Source organism: Nycticebus coucang, chromosome 12, assembly GCF_027406575.1.
Source record: "Nycticebus coucang isolate mNycCou1 chromosome 12, mNycCou1.pri, whole genome shotgun sequence".
Classification (NCBI taxonomy): Eukaryota; Metazoa; Chordata; class Mammalia; order Primates; family Lorisidae; genus Nycticebus; species Nycticebus coucang.
In genome coordinates, this window is record NC_069791.1 from 34942961 (window position 1) to 34967020 (window position 24060).

The following is a 24060-nucleotide window of genomic DNA, read 5'->3' on the forward strand; positions in this document are numbered from 1 at the left end:
TTTCAACGTCTTCTTCAGAAGAAACAGCCATAGCTTGTCTGTGATTGGTGTTTTTCCTGGGTGCATCCTCAAAATCTTGGGTTTAATAAGCCTTCATTGATTGAGATGTTGGCCTTGGTCATTTATTTGTGTTGATACTGGGTTATGAGAACTAATACTTCAGAAAAATAATTTAATCTTTGGGTGAATCTTCATCAGTGTGAACCTTCAAATCTTTTTATTTCATAGTGGAAACATTACATTGAATGTGATGGGACTCCTGATCCTACAGTAGCCCAAGAAATAAACACTTTCATTAGCTTGTGGAAAGAGGAAACAAATGAGACTTTTGAGGCTGTGATTGGGAAGAGTAAACTAGTACTAAATGTAAGTGTTTGAGTAGTATCCTATAAATTATTATCATAAATATTCTGATATTGACTCCAAAAATAAAAAGAAATTATATTAAGTGCTAATTATTAATTCTGCTGCTTCTGACCTCTTGGCTGTAGAAAGAAGTATTTGATAATCTTTTTATTTTTTTCTTTTTTAAAACTAAAAATCTCTTGCCACCTTAGATAGTGTCAACATAATATATAAATGTGAAACAATCTTTGTCAAATTCAAGTGAGAAAAAAATCAAGTTGCATGCATTTATATAGATAACTGGGGGAGGGGGAAGTGGGTAATTTTATCCTTAGCTGAAATTATCTGGTATTCAGTAATGCGGCGGCACCCATGATTTTTAATGTTTATTATGTGCCAAGCACACATTTTTCTAGGCACTGGGGGTACAAAGATGAATTTGAATATCCTAACTTCAATTACTGCAAGCAGGATAGTTAGGCTACCTTGAGAAGCTGCCACTTTAAAAATACTGGGGAGAAAAAAATTAATGCCTTTTAAATCTGTTGCCTGATTCATAAAAGGCCGTAAAACAATACAGAAAGTGAGAAAGTCTCAAAGCTAGTGGCTTTCGAGAGATCATCTTCTAACCCCTAGTGGTTTAGCAGAGGCATAAAGGGCCATGAAGAGGCAAACCATAGGGTACATGTAAGGTGGCAAGTTGGATCAGAGACCCATGTGTGGCTGGGGGTCTCAAAAAATGTTTCAGATGACAGGGGAAAAGTCCACTGTACAAAAGGAAATGATAAGATATGCTTGGTTCATCTTTATCTTAGTGAAGAGGAAACAGTTGTTTTCACTGAGAAGTCTTAATCCTGAGTGAATCAGAAGTTGGATTGGAAGAATTTACCATGATACAGCACAGACAAGGTTTGGAAAATGTGAAAGAGTGGTTGACAGACACTTTTGCTGGAGCAAGAAGGCTAACAGAATATGGGAAAGGAGAATCAGAAGGAGATATAAAAGAATGGGAGAGAGATGATATTCAAGCAGATAATAAGTGATCATTTTCTAGAACTGATGAGATACGAATTCTCAGATTCAAGAAGCTCAAAAAATTTTAAGTAAAAAGAAAGCTTTTTTTATACTTACAACACTTTTTATGCTAAATGTGTGGCCCACACCAGTTCTCCAACTCTCAAGACAGAACTGGGTGCTGATATTAATTACCTGGAGTTAGTGCAGATCCCACAAGTTCAAGGCTCAGTCCCACAAGACTGCCTGCCCCCTGTCAGTTATAAGTCCCAGGTTCTCACCTGTACTTTTGACTAACCAGCTATAAATTAGGGTCCCCACAACCCCCTTCTCAGGTTAACTAATTTGCTATAATGGCTCACAGAATTCAGGAAAACATTTATTTACATCTACTGGTTTATTACAGAGGACACAAATGAACAGCTAGATGAAGAAATAAATACATAGGGTGAGAATATTTAGGAAGGGGCATGGGGCTTTGATGCCACCCTCCCAGCATTTCCATGTGTTTACTGACCCAGAAGCTTTCTGAACCCTGTCATTTAGGGGTTCTCTGGAATCCTCATTACATAAGCATGCTTGATTAAATCATTGACCTTGACGATTATCTGTAGTCACTCTCCCCTCCCTGAAGGCTGGGGAATGGGGCTGAAAGCTCCAGCCTCTAATCACATGGTCAAGCCCTCTGGAAGTCAGCTGCCATCTTGAACCTATCTAGGGTCCCACCAGGAACCACCTTAGGAATAGCAAAAGATATTCTTATCACCCCTATTCTGAGGTTTTGGAAGCTCTGTGCCAGGAATAGAGGTCAGAGACTAAATATAGTGAAATCTCTGTAAATTGACCACCCAAGGCACTTTCACAAACAAGTCAACATACAGAGGTCAACATAAGGAGCTAGGCATACTGTACTGTTCTATGAAAATTAGGTTACCTTACAAGGTGATCAATGTAGGGATGTGGTCAACTATGGAGGTTTTACTGTATTTTTTTCTTTTTGTGTTACACTGAGTTAAGATAAAGAAATCTACACTTAAACACCTCTTATTCCTGTTATTATCCCTTAATTATTTTTTGCTATAATTCCTCACATTTTTATGCCTCTTGTCACTGTTGCTATAGTATACTTTTTCTCCATATTGCTCTAAGACAGTAACTCCAGCCTCTTTTAAGTACATTGCCTGATTTAATCTGGACAATAAGGTTATAAGATTCATTTTACATTTGAAGAAACATAGATTATGACTTGCTTACAGTCCCCTGTGAGACCTTGGATGCACTTTGCTCTGACTTTACAAAGGTGCCAAAGAGTCTTCCCTATGTTCTGAGCTATTTGAATGCCAATGGATTCATCTTACAATGTTCTTGCCATTGTATATCCTCTCTTCCAGAAGGCTGCATAAAATAAAATCCTAAGGCCTCCCCTGCCCCCCGCTGGACTGAATCAACCATTCCTTAACAATGGAGACCCCAGACAAATCCTTAAAACTGAGTTGCCCACATCAGAAGGGAGGCAGACATACCTATTTATGCCTCCTCCCTTTTGTAGTTACTCTTTGTAATAATAAAATACCAAATAAGCGACAGGACCCAAGGCCATGCAAGACCTGCAAGCCATCAGTTAACGGATTATTTGAGGCTTGTCTCTGAATAACAGACTTCCTTAACTTAAAACATTACAAGACTTTAGACAGAGCTTCATTTCTTTAACCAATTACGAACCAAAGGTTCTTTGAACCCGCCTATAACCTGTAACTCACCCCCACCCCCATGTCCTGTAGTTTCGGGCCAAACCAATGTACACCTTCCATTAATATTTTTAGTAGAGACAGTCTTGCTCTTGCTCAGACAGTCTCACTCTTACTCATGCTGGTCTCAAACTCTGGACATCAAGGAGCTACTTGCCTCAGTCTCCCAGAGTGTTAGGATTATGGGCGTGAGCCACCACACTTGGTCTCCTGTATTGATTTATGATTTTACATGTAATTCCTGTTTCCATGAATGTATATCAAACTGTAAATTGTTGCCTTGGGCATATTTTCATAGGACCTCTTGAGGCCAAGAGATCCAGGCTGCAGTCACACATAGCAGGCTCAGAATAAACCTCTTTAAATTATTTCCCAGAGTTTGGGGTTTTTCCCTCTTAACAACATTGTGCCTATTAGAGAATCTGGTACTCTGCAGTTAGCAGGGAGGCAGTGAGAATAGCACTAGGACTCACCAGTCATGAGTTAAAGGGACATCTTCCTGTTGTAAGAACATGTAGTACAGAGTGGAAGTAATAAATAGCAAAGAAGATGGGAAAAGGTTAAGTGAAACAAAACGGGACAGGAGGATAATCACAGCAATAGCAAATGAATGCAAAAACATATGAAAGGAACAGCAAGAGTTGCATAGCAGTAACAGAAGGAAATGACCCCATAATGAATACCAAATTCTAAATTTTCAAATTTATTTAACAAGCTCTTATAGCACCCAATCTGTGTTAAGCATTGGAAATATTGCTGGGTTCTCATATTACTATGAAATAGGCACCATTAACTGAAGGGCTTTTGGCACGAGGAATAAAGAGACTTGACACAGAGTCTGTGCAAGGGGACTGAGGAACTGTCAGGATGGAGTCCTCTCAAGCAAACCTTGGGTCCATATTTATTTTTATAAAGCAGGAAAAAGTAGGTAACAGTTACTTATCAGATATGAGTGCTAAAGGAGGAGACATGGAAAATATCAGATAGAATATCTCCAACTTGTTTTTGCAAAACTGCAGACCTTGAGCAAGACCTTTGCCTCCTTGGAATCTAGAGAATCTTTACCGTAACCGCGAGGCCTTATTTTGCCACCACAACTTACATATACATTCTTTCTTGGAGGTTGGTTTTCTGCCCTCCTGCACACATACAACTCAACGTGTCATTCTCGTGACTGTTTAGGTCCCTCAAGCAGAAAGTAAGTTTGTGTTGAAGGTCAGGGAACAATTTTCCCTATAATTAACTCCATTTTTCAGATGAGTAAAATGCTAGTAAGAGGTGACTAGGATGGTTGAATCCTATTCTATTGTGCTTAATCTCTTAATTTGGAAATTTTCTATATATTATGTGTCAGTAGTCACATTAAATCCTTCCACTTACTAGTTGTTTTTTGATCATGCTGTGCCTCAGTTTCCTTGTTCATGAAATAGGCACAATAACAGTATCTACCTCATAGAGTTATGAAGATTAAATGAATTAAAACATACAAAGCATTTGGAACAACTCCTGATACATAATGAGCAGTTAATAAATATTAGTAGTTTTTCTCCTCTTCCTTTTCGTTCACCTATTCCTTGTTATTATATTGTTATTATTTCTATTACGCTATTAACGGGAAAAAACCCAAACTCTGTACAATAACTTAAAGAGAGGCTGAACACCATGTCTCATACCTGTAATCCCAGCACTTTGGGAGGCAAAGGTGAAGGATTGCTTGAGGCCAGGAGTTCAAGACCAGCCTAGGCAATAGCAAGACCTCCATCTCTAGAAAAAAATAGAAAAGTTGCCGGGTGTGGTGGCGCACATTTGTAGACCCAGCCACTCAGGAGGTGAGAGGATTGATCATAGGAGTTTGAGGTTATAGTAGACTATGATGGCACCACTATACTATAACCCAGGCAACGAAATGAGACCCTGCCTGGATGATGGATGAATGACTGAGGCCCAGAGATCTATGCCCAAGGAGTCTTCAGCAAGTGGTCCCCGGGCAGTTGGGTTACAGTTTGGTTTTATACATTTTTGGTGGATAGGAATTGCCGGTAAAATCATAAATCAACACATGGAAGGTGTGAATTGGTTTGGCCTTTAAAGGCAGGACATCTCAAAGTGGGAGGGGGCTTACAGATTATAGGTGAGTTTAAAGACTCTTTGATTTTATAATAGGTTAAAAGATGAAGCTTTGTCAAAGGTTTGGAGTGTCTTAAGTTTAGATAGGGAAGTCTGTTAATCAGAGACAAGCCACTGTATACTTACTCAAGTATTTATTAAGCAAATTTTTTTTTTTTTTATATTTTTGGGGATTCATTGAGGGTACAATAAGCCAGGTTACACTGATCGCAATTGTTAGGCAAAGTCCCTCTTGCAATCATGTCTTGATGGCCTTCAGGTGATTTAACCTTTGCTCTGCTTAGTGTTAGGTCCTATTAATTTAGTATTGTCACAAAAAGTCTGTTTTGTCTTATGATCTCTGTTTTCACATTCATGCTGGTCAGTTATATCTAAACTCTAATAGGGACAGGGTGTAACAAGGCATTATGACTTCTGTATGGCCAAGAACTCAGTTTTAAGGGGGATCTTTTGGGTCCTCTTGACCAAGAAGGGGTCCATTGAGTTGGGGGAGGTAGGCAGCTTGTGATTTTATTTTAGGTCACAGTTCTAATCTTAGGTAATGACAAGTTGTAACTCATCTGTCAACTTGCTAATGAAACTTTTATTCATAGTTAAAAATACCAATAAGGGCGTTTTAGAGGGAAATATTTATTTGTTCACAATCTTAAATTAAAGAATAAATACAGGAAAGAATTCCTATATGTTTTACTGGAGATAAAATGTGTTCCTGAATTCAAATTTTGTAGATGATCCTTTTCTTTGCTTTTCCTTTGACTATTTGCCTAGGTATTAATATAAATAATCTTTTTCTTTATAGTTAATTGATAAATTGAAGTTAATTTTATTGGAAACGCCACCATGTGATTTGCACGAGAAAAATATAACACAGTACCAAGGATCAATTCAACAATTGCAAGAGCTCCTCCATTTTAAATTTAATGTAGCCACAGAAATACTTCTCAGAGTAAGTGTGATATTTTACTTAAATGCTACTATTAACTTTTGTTAGAGTTAACATTTTATGCTAAGTAATAAAATAATCCAATATTTTTCTTTTTTTTAAATCAAGAGATTATGGAAAAGTCAGTAGAATAATTTAAAGTACATTTATTTATCCAGATTTAACTGTTAGTTTTATTTTTAAAGAAATAAAATATTATCAATATCACTGAAGTCTAATTTTTCTTATCCTTCACAAAGTTCACTAGTTCACTGTGAAAATAAATTTATAAAATGTTACAGATTGGATATTCACTATAAATAAATTAGATAACTGTTGGTAGTTACTCTATTTTTTCTAATTTTTTATTTTAAAAATATTACATCTTATCTGAAGTTAGAAGAATAATGCCATGAATCCCCATATACCCTCCACCTAGATTTAATAATTTTTTTAGCTTTATTGAGGCATAATTGATAGAAATCAATAATTTTAAAATATTTTATAATATTATTAGTCTCTATTTTTACTTTTCCTGGTAGCATTTGAAGTTATGGCACTTAATCCCCAAGTATCTCAGCACTAGCATCCAAACAATCAGAAAATCATTATTATGCCTAAGAAAATTAATGATCTATAGTATCCTCTAATATTCAGTTCAAATTCAAATTTTCCCTTATTTCCCCCGCATTTCTGTTATAGCTGTTTTTAATTTTGTTTTGTTATTTCATTTTTTTATTTTTATTTTATTTTTTTAGAGACAGAATCTCACTTTATCACCCTCGGTAGAGTGCTGTAGCGTCACAGCTCACAGCAATCTCCAACTCCACGGCTTAGGTGATTCTTTTGCCTCAGCCTCCTGAGTAGCTGGGACTACAGGCGCCTGCCATAACACCCAGCTATTTTTTGTTGCAGTTTGGCCAGGACCAGGTTCGAATCCACCACCCCCAGTATATGGGGCCAGTGCCCTACCCACTGAGTCGCAGGCACCACTCTGTTTTGTTGTTTTAAATCAGAGAACAATTTGTACTCATACATTGCTTTTTGTTATTTTGTCTTGGTTTCTTTTGATTTAAAACACCAGCCTTATACAAATATGGGAAATGTGTTCTAATCACCAGAAGTATTCCTTAGAAAGGTTAACATCACTAAGTTTATTGTTACCAGTGATATTCGTATCATAACTTTACAACTATTTTTCGTATATTGTAGGACAAAGGAAGTAAGATGTATTATTATTAGTAATCAAGATTTTTATTTTAAGAAAAAGATAAATCTATAAAAGGAAATTAGAAAAAAGTAATGTTAAATTTGTAATGGAAAATCAGTATGAACCAGATTTCTTTTTATTTCGTAAAAAGGAACCGGGACTAATTAGTGTAAATAGCAGTTCCAGATGTGGACAGAAAAGTGAAAGGTAAGGCTGGAGACCTGGTGTCATGCCTCACGCCTATAATCCTAGCACTCTGAGAGAGGATCATTTGAGCTCAGGAGTTTGAGACCAGCCTGAGCAAGAGTGAAACCCCTGTCTCTACTAAAAAAATAGGTGTAAAAAAACAAAACTGGATTATCTTATTGTTCTAGGAGGCAAGAAAATGTTCAGAGACTAACGGGTCATATGGAAAGGACGGAGATTAGCTTAAAGAGATGGAGGCCAAATTTGGAATAATTTGAGTATCAGAAGGAATAGTGATTATAATTAATTACAGCCCACTGAATAAATAAACAACCATGAGTCCAAGTGCTACTTTTAAAAGGAAGGGGGAAAGTGGGATGAGGAAAAATAGTTCTTCACAGAATGCCATCTAACTAATATGAAAGGAATAATCAGTTAGGAAATCACCATTTTCAATTCCCAATTTAATAATTGATTCAGATAAGTATTCTCATTGGCTACCTAACTGATTAAATAAAAATTGGTTAAGGAACATGTTGTTCTCATAGTACCAAAGTAATTGACCTTATGTTACTTACTGATTGGGGAAGATGTACACTAGTATGGGGAGATGTGTAGTCAACACTTCCCCAGGTCATCAGGACTTCATCATGAACAGTGGGGCGTCACACGTGCCTCCTGATGCGAAGCAACATGAAGAGCACAACATAACCTGTGATGCCTTCTCCCTAAAAATGGTTGATCTGAATCTAACTAAGCCTCCAGCATACAGGAAATAAGGGGTTAGAGGAGCAAGTCAAACAATACCATGAGGAAACAACTGCAGAAATTTTTAAGGTGGAACAGTTGTGTAGGACAACTTTGAAAAGTTGATGTCACAAAAAACAAAAGTGTGGGGAAATAATCACTTAAAAAAATAGCAACCAATACAATCCCTAACACTTTTAAGTTTTTACATTATAACAACCAAACACATTAAATTCCTTAAATCCTTTATAAGGGCTGATTTCTTGAGCAATAAGCAATTTAATTATGTTAGTCTTTATTTAAAAATTATTAAGGACATACTTATGTTATACGTTTAATATTGGATATCAAAACACATGACTCATCAGGATTCCATAAACTGGATATTTTGCTTTCTAAACTCGGTATGTTCATGAATAGTTTATCTTTTGCAGTAGAACAGCCTAGATTTTATTTTATTTATTTATTTATTTGAGACAGCATCTTCCTTGGTTGCCATCAGTAGAGTGCCCTGGTATTATACCTCAAATTCTTGGGTTCAAGCTATCTTCCTGCCTCAGCCTCCCAAGTAGCTGGGACTACAGGCACCCACCACAACACCCAGCTATTTTTTTAGGAACAATATCTTGGTTCCTCTTGCTCAGGCTGGTTTAGAATTCCAGAGCTCAAACAATCCACCTGCCTCAGCCTCCCAGAGTGCTAGGATTATAGGCGTGAGCCACAGTGCCCAGCCCAGCTGTCTAGATTTTAATAAAATAAAGTTTAACACGTGTATGGTTAAAATGGAAAGTCATGATTGTAATGTTAAGACTGAAAAAGTAATACAATAGTAACCTACAGGTGCCACTTGTGTTCCTCAAAGCAACAAACTAGTTACATAAAATTTATAAAGAGAAACTGAGCAGAAAAGAGGCATATTTAATTAGGTAAATGTTTCCATCCTTTATAGGATTTTTAAAAGCAATTTTTTTCTTATTTTGATTGAATCCTACTTTTACCCAAGTTACTCTTTTAGGTAATTAATAAAAGGAATTTAACACGTAAGTGATGAAATAACAAGATTGTATAAATTCTGAGGCATCTGGCCCTTTATAATGATTTCTTTTTCTCTTACAGCAAGCTAGTACTTTGGCAGATCTGGACAGTGGAAATATGGAAAAAATCATTCAAGATGAAAATGTTACTCTGTATTTGTGGGCAAACCTCAAGAAGAATCCAAGGTATCCCCGTGGGTGATATTTTCTCTGTAGATGGAAAGACACTAAAGTCATATCGTGATTGCCAGGCAGGTGCCTTCTGCATTAGGATGATATATTTGGAAAAATCCACGTTAGAAATCAGCCAACTTGGGGTTGAATCACAGACTTACCATTTGTTTTAGGCAGGGTAATTAGCCTTAGTGAGCTTCTGTATATTATCATCAGTAAAATGAGGATTGTATTACTTAATAGAAGAGTAAACATTAGTGCATGTAAAAGTTGTACCATGGTGTTCAGTACAAACATACATGCGTGCCAGGCATGGTGGCTGACACCTATAATCCCAACACTTTGTTAGGCCAAGGCAAGAGGATCACTTGCACCCCGGAGTTTGAGATGAGCTGGAGCAACAGAGCGAGACACTTTCGCTAAAGAAAAACAAACGAAAGGCAAAAATAAATGGGGCAACTCTAAGTTCTTTCCCTTCTCTTCACTCACTCAATCTCACTTCCCCTCACCAGTAGGAGAACCGGTCGGTACTTTCGACGCAGCACTCCAGAACTTTAAAAAAATATATTTATCTTTGTGAACTGTTAAAAATAATAGATTTTGTTGTTGTTCTTGATTTTTAGATATTTAAGTGAGGTTTCCCAGTTGTGATAGCGATGATAAAAATTTCATAATCACTTTGTTGCTGCTTAATCTTAAACATTTCAAATTAATTGCTTTAGTATGGTAGTGAGCTTTTGGGGGAAATTACCAGAATAAAAATAAGAAGGCCTAAGTTCTGTTCCACCTCTGAAAAGACTAATCATATGACATTGAATAAAATTGGACTTCTTGCAATTTTGTGAAAGGAAGGAACAAAATATTTTTTAAGTTACATTTACTACAAAATAGTCTTGGTTTTATCTAATCAGAGACAATTTTCATTGTAAAATATGTCATGTTCAGAAGAGTGAAGAAACTTAATCAGTATAGCTTTCAAAGAATAAAGATAAAATAAATAGTTCTCTTCTCCTCAGGTTTAAGAAGTGAATTAGGGTGGTGTCTTAGTTATTAAGATAAGGAATAGTAAAGGCAGAATAATTTTTGTTTTATTTTGATGGTGATGGTGGTAGGGGTTGTAAGGATGAATTTGGTGCTGGACTTGTAAAGTGTGAAGTACTTATGAGATACCAAAGTGCAACTGGTTGAAGGCATTGAGGTAGAGTATATTTCAGGGAGTCATCAGCGTGATTCTTAATTTAGGGGAGTCGTAGATTATTTTCAACAACAAAAAATTACACATGCTCACACATATGGAAGGGTACTTTTGGACCTCTGCAAGTTCATTAAGGGATTCCTCTTCCCCTGCCCAGGAAATAAAACTCATGTTAAAAAAACAAAAAAAACAAAACAAAAAAAAAAAACCCTGATAATATAAATAGGAATTGAGGCCACAGGAAAAATAATAGAATATGTGTGCAAAGGATGGAGCAAGGAGTAACATCAGCATTTAGGAGATGGTTAGGAGGAAGGCCATACAAAGGAGACTGAAGAGCTGCCAGACATGGAGGAGAAGAGTGGGGTTACGGATCCCAAGAGAGCGTTTGACAGCCTTAGCCTCAGCAACCAGGTCCTTATGCTGTAAAGAAAGCACATACGGTTGGGACCAAAACTGGAGCTTAGGTATAAATTTGAAACAGACCTAGAATTTCCTAAGGGCTCATCTTTTTTGTAAAATTAATTATTAACAGGTACAGAAGTGTCAGATTTTCTGAAACACAAATTGGATTTGAAATTCCAAGGATATTAGCAGCAAGTGACATTGCTCTACGAGTCCTACATACTCACTATGATCACGTGTCTCCTTTGCGACATATTCCAAAACCAACAGAAGAAGAACCTACTACTCCAGAAACTGAGATTGTCAAAGAGGAAGTTGAGAATGTAGAAACAGCAACCAGCACAGAAGAACAGAAAGAGTCTAAACCAGAAGAAAGTGGGTCTAAGTTAATTCATGAGGAAGAAATAAAAGTTGAGCAACAAAGTGATATTGAAGTACAAATGGTAGGACGCATTTAAATATACACATTTTTTTCTTCAGGAAACACTTGTGAAAGTCAAGCCACTCCTTGCCAGTGCCTCAGTTTTTTTTTTTTTTTTTTTGTTTTGTTTTGTTTTGTTTGTTTGTTTGTAGAGACAGAGTCTCACTTTATTGCCCTGAATAGAGTGCTGTGGTGTCACACAGCTCACAGCAACCTCCAACTCCTGGGCTTAGGCGATTCTCCTGCCTCAGCCTCCCAAGTAGCTGGGACTACAGGCGCCCGCCACAACGCCTGACTAGAGTCCCTCAGTTTTTAATGTGTATCTTTTTCTGCCTTTCATTGATAGTCACTTCACAAATGATCCAAATGCTTCAACATCCTAAAGTTTAACACAGGAATTGGTAATTTTTATATGGGGTACCTTCCTGGGAAGCTCTCAAGACATTTTATTTTTATATATTTATTATGTACTTCAAACTTACACAAGGGAACTTGCCATTAAGTGGAAACTTGCAGTACATACTTTCATAAACCAAAGGATTATCTGACATTTTGTTACTTCCTTGGGTTTTGATTTTGTAAGAAAGCTTATAAAAATTGATTTTCTTAAAATATCATACCCCTTTCTGAAAACTTGACATCTTTAGATATGACATATTATTTGAACTACTTAATAATCATATTCCTTGAGTTGGTTTCTGCTCTTTTTTCTGGTGCCAAGATTTTCAAGCTACTTTACTTACTGTGTTAGGAAAATAGTCTCTTGAGAATTTAGTAATATTTTTTCAGAACTAAGCAGCTTATTTGTTTAGCTCATTTACATGTTAAGAGGGTCCAGAAATATCAGGTTTACCTGCAAGTGCTTAAGACAAGAAATATATAAATTTATTGATATGTTTTTGAACACAAATTTAAAATCAGAGTAAGAATTATTAAATATTCTAAGAAATATATGATTTAAACCTTAAGTGTTATACCAATATCAAAATATTATAGACTCTCTGGCAATAGGGAGAATACAAACGATGACAATAAGTTCAAAGAATATTATTGAGAGTCTGATTACAACCGTGTAAAATTTAAAAAGGCATAAGGAGAGAAGAACCCAAAAATGTATGCACACTTGGTATTTCTTGGTATTTCAGAGAGATGAGAAATTAATGACATATTCTTTAAAAATTCATCATTTTTTGTTAAAATTTTCTTTGGGCAACAAGATAGTTTTTAAAATAAAAATACCATTATAACTCTCAGCATATAGCTTTACTAGAGTTCAGTTATGTCCCCAATTTTCTTCCCCTTCCTGGACAAATGGAAAGATTGTACTCCACTCCTCCTTGGAGTTAGGCATGGCCATTGTGACTCATTTTAGCTAATAAGATATAAGTGGTATGACAACTGATTTCTAGGGGGAAAAAAAAAGAATGAGTAAATAGGCCCCACACTTAACAACTTAACATTATTTCAATATGTAGTAAAAAAAAAAAAAATGAAATCCCCCTAACTTAAAATTTGCCAGGATTTGTGATTTTAAATTCATGAAAACAAAGCTGGGTGCAATGGTTCTCACCTGTAATCCTGGAACTCTGGGAGGCAAGGTGATAGAAAAACTGAGGCAAGAGGATCGCTTGAGCCCAAGAGCTTCAGGTTCCAATGAGCTATGACACCATAGCACTCTACCCAGGGCTCCAGCATGAGACTCTGTCTCAAAATAAGTAAATAAAATTAAATTAAATAAATTCATGAAAGCAAAGATCAAATAAAAAGTTATCAAAATTATCATGAGTATGAAAAGAGTATCAAAATATTTGGTCTTGATCTGATCAATATTTCACATTAATAGTTTAAAAATTATGAAATAATTAGAAGCCATGTCATTTGAACCATTATGTGAATTTACATGACTAAAGCAATTCTTTTCTTATGCATATACATTTCAGTTAAAGAAGCCTCATGCAATAATAATTTATTATAGTTCTGTTAGTTTTGATAGTTGTTTTACATTAAAAATATAAGCATATGAATTGACTACCATACTGAACAGTACATTTATATATTCTTCTTAAGATTAGTCATCTAATCATATCAATGTACACAGCTATGATTTAATAAAAAAAAAAAAAAGATTAGTCATCTAGTAGACAAACGTTTCTTTTGCTCTCAGCCAGTGGGCTTGAACATATTAAACTGAACTTTTCTTGGTTTGAATGGCCCTTATCAATGAAATGAACTCCATCCAGTTTTTATTTAATGTTATATTGAACAGTTTCAGCTTATAATAATGATGCAAGATACGCAAATACTTAAAGATATGCAAATACTAATGTTGAAAATGCCCCAAATGTACACCACAGAAAAGCATCTGGGATGGTAAAATGCACAAAGTGAGGAACCGTGAGGCCATCTTCCAATAAACTGGGAAACACAAAGTAAGCACCTGCAGGCAATCAGTGATATGACAGAAATTATTTTACTTTATGAAAGTAAATTTATAAACTCTAGAGCCTGGGAGTCTTGGCCAAGCACTGTGTGAATGGTATATAGAGGAACCTGGCTGGAGGAACTTTATAATACAGAGATTTAAAACGGGAAGTGTGATTACCTAGAAGATGAGAATAAAATTGGCTCAATTAATGCCCCACAGCCCCATTTCCAAGAAGGAATCCTCTCACTACCACCAAACAGGCACATGCAGAGATGCTTATGCTTGTGTATATGTGCTCTGTCATTCTGCCAAAACCCCACAGCATTCTGAAAAAGCTAGTATGAATAACGTTGAAGTGTATGTGATTAAGCAGAAGAGTTCTCATAGTAGTGGTGAAGTACACCAAGGCAGGAGGGCAAGGCCACCTCCTGCCCAAGGAGGTGGGGGAGGGCAGCGAGTGACTATCTAGAGCCACGAATCCCCCAACTGAAAACCACTTGTCACACTAAGCTGGGTAGAAAAAGAGAGAGAGCAGACTTAAACAATTGTCAGCAGGGTCTACACTTGCCACAGATTCTGGACAGTATAAACCGCCTTTTGTAAGTGTGAGGAGATTGCTGGAAGCAAAAATCACCAGATTCATAAAGACGATCTGCAGCTCAAAAGAGGAAGGCAAACATAACTGGATGGAATTTCAGGGTGGAGAAGATAATTGAGAAATGAGGGATAAAATAGGAAGTTCAGTGTCTACATGAGAGAAGTTCCAGTGTTGAGAATGGAAAGGATGAGTTTGACATAATTAAGTCAGCGGTTGTCAGCCTGTGGGTCATGATCCGCATTAGGAAGGTTGAGAACCACTGTTATAAGTGATGCTGGGACAGCTGGTGGAGATTTAAAATGAAATAAACTTTGATTCCTATTTCATTCTATAGACTAAAAATAAATATCAGATGGATCAAATGTTTACTATAAAAACAAACTAATCAAAACTCATAAAAGTAATAAAAATATTTGAAAGAGAGTACAGGAAAGTTACCATCTTTATTAAGAAGGCCTTTCTTATCAGTACATCAAAACCAAAGCTGTGAATGAAGAGAGATTAACTGGATTCAAATATTTGTATAGGCTTAATAAACCTCATTATAAACAGAGTTGAAAGACAACAGACTGAGAAAATTACCTCAACATATGTGACAAAGGGTTAAGATCCTAATATAAAGAATTTGTACAAATCAGTAAGAAGACAGTTTCCCAATATAAAACTAAGCAAAGGACCTGAGCAGGCCTTTGAAAAAAAAAAATACAATTAGCCAATAAAACAGGACAATATACTCAACCAAATAATCAAATTAGAAAAAAATATATTATGAGATTGATTATGGAGGGAGGCTCACATTTTCACATACTATTGCTACAAGTGTAAATGTCTGGCACTTGTAAATGTGCCTATGTTTAGTGATTTTAAGTAATTTATCTTTAGGGAATAATAGAACAAATAAATAAAAATGTGTCAAAGTGTCCACAGCAAAAAAATCCACAGATGAATTATAAAATTCCCAAACAAATACTAGTTGCCATTTAAAATGATGATGTAGTAGATGTTATATACTTTTATATGGTAAGATGCCTAGGATGTATTTTTAAGCTATTTTTTAAGTTAGAAACTATCTGTTTTTTTTTTTTTGATGCATAAAAAACATCTGGAACCCTGGTGACAAAAGAATGGCTGTCTTTGGCAGTGGGGGACAGGGTACAGGAAAGATAAGATGGTAGTATATTAGTGATTTTTACTCTCTGTACACTCCTGTATTATTTGAATTTTCAGTAAATAAGCACTGAACACACATGACTTTTCTCATAGGAAATGAAACAATATATTTCCGGTTTTGGTCTAAAAGGGAGAAGAGTTCATGATAAACCTCTCTGCTGCTACATTTCCTTTCTCTTTTTTTTTTTTCTGTAGAGACAGAGTCTCACTGTACTGCCCTCCGGTAGAGTGCCGTGGCGTCACACGGCTCACAGCAACCTCCAGCTCTTGGGCTTACTCGATTCTCTTGCCTCAGCCTCCTGAGCAGCTGGGACCACAGGCGCCCACCACAACGCCCGACTATTTTTTTGTTGCAGTTTGGCCGGGGCTGGGTTTGAAACCGCCACCCTCAGCATATGGGGCTGGCACCCTACTCACTGAGCCACAGGTGCCGCCCTGCTGCTACACTTCCTTTTCTGTGAAATTCCTTCTTCCCATCATCCTCATTTGCTTTACCTAACTTGGACTTATCTTCTAAGACTTACCTTAAATTTTACCTCCACAGAGTTCTCCCTGTCTCCTCACATTAAGTTAGATGTCCCTCCACCAAGCTTTTATCATCCTGTTTAATTATTAGAATTCTCATCTTAAACACTAAATTGTGATCTCAAGGGCAAGAATTTCTTGACTTCCTATTCACAGTTCATAGCAGAGGGCCTGTCACATGATAAGGGCTCAATGAATGTTTTTGAATGAATGAAGGACTAAGTGAATGAATGGATGGTTGAGTGATGAAAAGCGGGCCCTACTTGCATCTAATGTGATTTGTTGTGAGCCCCCTGCATAAGAGCAGCCACCTGTCTCAGGGATTTTAGCCACTATTGCAATCAGAATTATAGTGTTTTAAAAACACTTAAGATCATTTTCATTACAACAGATGTGCAGGAGAAAATTTTTGCTACGTTTAAGGAATCTGTAATCCTGTCAGTAGGGATAGTCAGTTGGGACCTCCTCCTCAGCAGGTCTGCACATAGCCCCCTGCCCTCGTTTTTCCCGTAGTGGTCTGGCATAGGGCAGGGCCATAGAAAGACCTTCCTTCCATCCCTGCAACAGCTTGGGAAAGGTGTGCTCCTCCCACTCCAGTTGGAACTCAGAGTGAAGTTGAAGCAGTGTTTACAGACAGGGATGAAGTTTGTATTCCTTTATAATCCCAGCCACGTGGGGACTGTCATAACCTTGAGTGTCATTCATAACATTCCCTAATCTGTGTGTGTGTGTGTAACAAGAGGTATTCCAAATTTTAAAAACTGGCATACAGTTTCATGAAATTCAACTTGTGTGTACATGCGTGTAAATTAGGGACTACTGTAAGATCAGGGACTACTGTAGGTAAACATGTTTCAATTTTAGAAGAAAAATATATTATTACAACTTCGGTGTTTGTTTTGGGATAAGCTGCTTATCTCATCAATTTATTTATTTATTTATTTATTTATTCATTTTGAGACAGAGTCTCACTATGTCGCCCTTAGTAGAGTGCTGTGGCGTCACAGCTCATAGCAACCTCAAGCTCTTGGGCTGAAACGGTTCTCTTGCCTCAGCCTCCCAAGTAGCTGAGACTACAGGCGCCTACCGCAGTGCCTGGCTATTTTTTTTGTTGTTGTTGCAGTTGTCGTTGTTGTTTAGCTGGCCCAGGCCGGCTTATTTATCTTTTATTTATTTATTTATCTTGAGACAGACTCTTACTTTGTTGCCCCAGGTAGAGTACTGTGGGGTCCTGGTAGCTCACTGCAACCTCAACATTCTGGGCTCAAATGATCCTCCTGCCTCAGCTTCCCAAGTAGCTGGGACCAAAGCCCAGTGTCACCACACCCAGCTAATTTTTTTGTTTTTAGTAGAGATGGGGTCTTACTCTTGGCTCAGACTGGTCTCAAACTCCTGAGCTCAAGCAATCCTCCTGTCTTGGGCTCCCAGAGTGTTAGGATTGTAGACATGAGACACTGTGCCCAGTCATCATTTTAGGTTGGCATATTTTATTATAAATATTACATATTTCTTTATAATGACTTTAGAGACTGATGCAAAGCAAATATGGTACAATAATGCGGAAATTTATGACCCACAATATATGCATTATGATTGATATCTGAGATAATCACAAAAAAGTATTTAGTACTTTGTAAATTTAAAAATTAAATCTCTTAACATTAGAAAATGGTACAAATTATATTTTTTTCACAGTGTATTAAGAACTTTGCCACCAGAGGGCTCTTAATACCATATTTTAGTCAACTTAAATGAGTAAAATAAGAATACTGTAGGTGTTGGACAATGCTGTGTTCCCAATAAATATATCTTACAAAATATTTAAAAAAGCTCAAATTGTGAAAAATTAGCACATTTATGAAAAAAATTTTAAGTGATGATCACTAGAAATATTTGAGCAATCTAAGGAGCCTGCGTGATAGTATGTGAGTTTTTGAACATTTTGAAGTTCAAGTGGAAAGATGTCCTTGTCTTTAAAATACTCTAACCCAATAAATACAAGATTGAACATAAATATTATATACACAAGTATATATGTATAGTATATGTTATTTATCAAATGTTTACTAAGTACTTACTATGAGGAACTCAACCTGATCTTATTTTTAATCACCTAGCAGTCTTAGAGAGGAGAGGAATAATGGTAACCATGTGTTCTGATATGTGCAGTGAGAGATATTATGTGTGGGGGTTAACAGATCATTATTAATCCAAAGTAAAAACAAGTGAATGATTGGAAGTCTTCTCTGATGAGGTATCATTTGAGCCAAATCTTTTGATATAGGCCTAGAGTTTCGAGAGGAAGGAAAGAAAGTTAATCCAGTTAGAGGGAAAGGTAGAGAAATGTGGAATAGCCTTAGAGATTTGGAAAATTTTTGTGTTTGTCATGGATAAATTAAAAATCCGTAAAAACAGTCCACGTAAAAAATGTAGCATCAGAGCTCCTTGAGTTCAGCAATCCCCTACTTTTCACAGAGGTGCAAGATGATGCACTTCCATGTTCAAATTCTGGATCTGGTTCTTATTTCTTTACTGCCTCCACAGATATTTATGGAATGCTTACCTTCATGTGGTAGACACCGTTCTGGTCCTCAGGGGACAGTGGTAAAAGAGCAAATAAAGTTCCTGCTCTCATTTACATGCAAGTTAGGAGAAACTAACAAATAAGAAAAAAATAATGCCAAAGGTGGTGGCTCATGTCTGCAATCCTAGCACTCTGTGGACCAAGGCAGGAGGATCCATTGAGCTCAGGATTTGGAGACCAGCCTGAGAACAAATTTGAGGTTGCTAGGAGCTAGGAACATGCCGTAATACTCTAGCTTGGGACCACAGAGTGAGATTCTGTCTCCAAAAAAGAGAAAAAGAAAATACTAAGTATTAATAATTGCCATGCACAGAATTAAACAGCATTAAACTGGTAGTGACTTTGGGTGGTTACTGAGGTCTGATAAAGTATTTAAGCTGAGACCCTAATGACAAGAAGGAATCAGCTACAGCAGTGGTCTCCAACCTTTTAGGCACCAGCAACCGGTTTCATGGAAGACAGTTTTTCCACAGAAAAAGATGTAATTCAAGTGCGTTACATGTCCACCTCAGGTAGTCAGGCATTAGGACCCATAAGGAGCACGCAGCCCAGATCCCTCCAGGTGCAGTTACAGTCGGGTTCCTGCTCCCACGAGAGTCTAATGCTGCTGCTTATCTGAGAGGATGCAGATGGTGAAGCAAGTGATGGGGAATGGCTGTGAACACACGTGAAGCTTTGCTGGCTCACTTTCCAATACCTCTGCTGTGCAGTCTGGTTCCTAATAGGCCGAGGACCAGTACAGGTCCATTGCCCAAGGGTTGGTGAGAGGGGTGGTCACAGAGTTGTAGAGGGATTAAGGTCTTGGCCAGGCATGGTGGCTCACACCTGTAATTCTAGTACTCTGGGAGGCCGAGGCAGGTGGATCCCTTGAGCTCAGAAGATCAAGACCAGCCAGAGCAAGAGTGAAATATTAGCCAGGTGTTGTGGTGGGTGCCTATAGTCCCAGCCACTTGGGAGGCTAAGGCAAGAGGATTGCTTGAGCCCAGGAGTTTGAGGTTGCTGTGAACTATGACACCACGGCAGTCTACTGAAGGCAAAAAAGTGAGACTCTGTCTCAAAAAAAAAAAAAAGTCTTAGGATACAGTAACTGCAAAGTTCATAAGACAGAAATGAGGACCAGGAAGAAGGGCCGTGGATTGATAAAGGATGAGCAGGGAGAAGAATGATGTGTGACGAAGTTGGGAAGGGAGGCAAAAGCCAGAAAAAGTGGGAAGCCATTAGAGGGCTGCAGAGGGACTTGATACAATACATTTCAAGGGTTATTCTAGATACTGTGTAGAGAACAAACTGTGAGGGGACAGATTAAATCCCAGTATTTAGTTAAGTAATGCTGGGAGGGAATGAGAGGTCATGGGGACTTGGATGGAGGTAGTAGCAGGAGTTGGATATGTTGGGATGTGTTTGGAGGTAAAATAAATCTTGCTGAGTTTTTATTTTGAGAAAGTAGACAGATGGTGTTGTAATTTACCAGAATGAACAAGAATGAGGTGAACCAGTGAACTAGAGTTTTGTTTGAATCCTGGTAGATATAGGACATACAAATGGGAATATTGACAGTGAGTAGGGCGCCAGCTACATGTACCAGGGCTGGTAGGTTCAAACCCAGCCTGGGCCTGCTAAAACAAACAAACAAACAAATACAATTGGAAATATCAAGTAGGCAAATGTGAATCTAGAGGTCAGAGGAAACTCAGAGCTACTGTGTGCAGGTTGTATAGTGAACTTCTCTGGGTTCAAGCAGAGCACACATAATGTGTGGGGCTGGAGAGCATCACTAAGTGTGTTTGGGAGCCATTGTCCTGTAGGTGGTACTTGTAGTAAAACCACAGGAATGAATGAGATTTAAGAATGACTTAGGATAATCACTCTTAACTTTTAACTAAAATGAAGAAAATAATGCTATATTTTCAAAATTCATCTTCACTTCCTTAGTTGGGAGCCAGTTCCAACAATTTATTCTCAAGTTACAATAAAATTTAAATTATCTGTTGATGAAAAAATGGATTTCAGATCAGTGAACTTCTTTTGTGTAGCTCTGTTGATGGACAGTAACATTCAAGACATTCTATCAAATGTATAAAGTGTCAGTGCTGGCATTGTGTGAATATTATCAATATCATCTACTTCGTTAATAATTTTTGGTATCAGTTTCCTATAATCTCTTTAGAATTATTTTTATGGCTTTTTTTGGTTTAGTTATGTTTTTACATTGAAATCTTTTATCCGTCTGGAATTTATTTTAGTGTAAAGTGGGAAGAATGAATCTAGATTTATTTTATTGCAAATCTTAGCCAGCTGTCTCAGGACACTTACTATATAAATGGCTTTTTCTATTGATCTGAAATGCCATATGCTAGATTTAGCCATATGCTAAATTCCCAAGTGAATCCTAAGATCTATTTTCAGAATCTCTATTCTATTTTCACTGATGAACATATTCATGATCAAGGTGATGTTTTTATATCAAATTCAAATCTCATCTATATGAAAGGAATTTCCATGTTAGAATATATCTGTGCGTTAATCAAGTTGCAGTGAAAATGCTTTGCTACTAGCATTCCATGAAGTCCTTCCGAATTTTTTTTAAACCTTAAAATCCTACTACTGGTGTTTATTGTTCTGGTGAACCCCTGACCCTCATGATAGGCTTATCGGTAAGATTTCTGGTAGCGAGCTCAGGCACCAGGAGCTCCGAATATTTTGGATTCACACTTAGAGGGGTCAGCTATAAGCAGGGTCCAGTCATACTGGATGAGGATGTCTCTAATCTCCTTCTTAGAAGCCTCACCCACATATTTTTGGTGTTAGGCCATCAGGACTTTGGAGATAGACTGACGGATAGTATAAATTTGGGCCATGTGACCACCATCCTTCACATGGACACAGATGTCCACACTAGCAAACTGCTCCTTGCCCAGAAGCCCCTTCCAGTAACCTGTGCTGCAGTGCATGGCTCGATGATCTCCAGGGGCCGCCTTTCACCTCGATGAGGCCATTGCCACGTTTGCAGGGCACCAAGGCTGAGGCGGTTTCCTTGCATCCTAAGACCTGCACGGACTGCAGCAGGTCAGGGGACAGCACAGCTACCGGCGTAGACTGGCATTCCTCACCGTGGCTCCACACCCGAGAAAGCAGTCCTTCTGTGTTACAAGCCAGTTCCTGTGTGTATTAGGCAAATGTGTCCTTGAAAAGTTATACTGTAGCTACCTTCATAGGTGCTTGACCTTTTCAAGCAGATGTCTTTTACAAGGTATTATTTACTATAGATTTAGTAGAAATCTATAAATCTAGTGCAAGTCAAATAAAAATTCCAAGTGGTACTTTTTGAGACTAGAGAAACACTGTTAAAGTTCAGAAGGAAAACAATACATGGAAAATAGCTAATTTTGTAACAGAATTATGATGAAAGACTTTCACTGGGTCACATGGCCCAGGCACAAAACATGATGAAAATATGAATAAAGAGGGTGGCGCCTGTGGCTCAGTGAGTAGGGCGCTGGCCCCATATGCCGAGGGTGGCGGGTTCAAACCCAGCCCCGGCCAAACTGCAATAACAACAAAAAAAAAATAGCCGGGCGTTGTGGCGGGCTCCCGTAGTCCCAGCTACTCGGGAGGCTGAGGCAGGAGTATCGCCTAAGCCCAGGAGCTGGAAGTTGCTGTGAGCCGTGTGACGCCACGCACTCTACCGAGGGCAATAAAGTGAAACTCTGTCTCTAATAATAAAAAAAGAAAATACGAATAAAGAAGCATTTTGTTGGCTTTATTTCCAAGAAACTCATGGCACTTTATAATGTATAAAACTAGGAAGGTGTATTTTGTCAACAAATGGGATTTGAAGTTTAGGTTTTGTGCAGGAACCTGTTCTGATGACACAGCTGCAATGACAGGAATATATTCTGGAGTAGTTATCCAGATTAAGGAGCTTGCACTAGCATGTAAATTGACACACCATCACTTCAGGCTGGGCACAGTGGCTCATGCCCGTAATCCTAGCAGTCTGGAAGGCAGAGGCCTGTGGATTGGCTGAGCTCAGGAGTTTGAGATCAGCCTAAGCAAAAGTGAGACTCCGACTCTACTAAAAATAGAAAACCTAGCTGGGCCTTGGGGCAGGCATCTGTAGTTTCAGCTACTCCAGAGGCTGAGGCAAGGGAATCTCTTGTGAGCCCAAGAGTTTGAGGTTGCTGTGAGCCATGAGGCCATTGGCTCTCTACCCAGGGCACAGAGTAAGACTCTGTCTCCAAAATAAATAAATGAACAAACAAATAAATATCTAACTTCAAAAAAGGGTCAAAGCCAAAGAGCAATAGAAAGTTTTTTTTAAAAAATGAATTACATAAAGGTGGTATGTAAAATGCAAGACAATTCTCCATAGTATGTCATAATACAGAAGCTGGTAAATTCCTATTGTTGCATGCTGAAGTACTGTAGTTTCAAGGGGAAAGTTATGTTGAGAAAGTCTAATTCTTGTTGTTCCTGCAAGGTAAGAAACCAGTTTGGTCTAAACTTTTTGAAGAGTTCTCAACTTTTTGAACATGTGAATTAGCCTGACTTGTTTATTGGTCTGGTATCTTTGATATTTTTAATGACCATAGTCTTCCTGTACGAAAGAAATATAACTTGGTTTTTAAAGGCAAATAATATCAAAGGCCATCTGGATGTCCCACAGGGGCCTCAAATTCAACATTGCACAATTGAACTCACTACTTTTCCTCAAACCTGTCCTTCCTCCTCTTTTTCTTTTTTTTTGTTAATGTTGCCTCTCTTTACCTTACTACCTGCCTGGAAGTCAGCTTCACCAGTCATCGACCATGTTATGGTGATTTTATGTCCTCTTTATATATCGTATGTGCTCCTCCTGGTGGCCCTGGTTGCTTCTACCTGATCCCCTCCCTACCCTGCGCTTCTGACACTTCACTGAGCAGCTCTTCAGCCACTGGCCACTGGAATAGTCTTTCCAAATGCACATTTCTCCACATCAGCTTCCTACTGAAAGCCTCTCGGGAGCTCTTTTACCTGTGGAAGAAATTCTGAAGTCTTTAGAGTGGCGTCCAAAGCTCTGCACCATCTGGCTTGTGCATCTCTCCAGCCTCAGATCTTTACACCCTCCTAACATGGCTCAGTCCAACCATTCCAGACCATGGGGTGCATGGAATCCTGTTTCGTTTCATGCCTTTCCACACTGTTTGGGGAGAAGACCTAATTATTTTTAAAATTTAATTCAAACTTTACC

General features: G+C 37.8%; 1 protein-coding gene and 1 pseudogene across 1 annotated transcript in view; one reads left to right on the top strand and one right to left on the bottom strand.

The window, feature by feature from the left end:
- Positions 1 to 24060, top strand: part of DNAI7 (dynein axonemal intermediate chain 7) — a 60945-nt gene that overhangs the window by 16520 nt on the left and 20365 nt on the right. The window contains exons 6-9 of the mRNA XM_053554360.1: positions 229 to 366; positions 6034 to 6180; positions 9416 to 9519; positions 11238 to 11550. Of these exons, the coding sequence (XP_053410335.1) occupies positions 229 to 366; positions 6034 to 6180; positions 9416 to 9519; positions 11238 to 11550 (702 nt within the window). The remainder of the gene's footprint in view (positions 1 to 228; positions 367 to 6033; positions 6181 to 9415; positions 9520 to 11237; positions 11551 to 24060) is intronic.
- Positions 21479 to 23633, bottom strand: LOC128561046 (40S ribosomal protein S16-like; annotated as a pseudogene).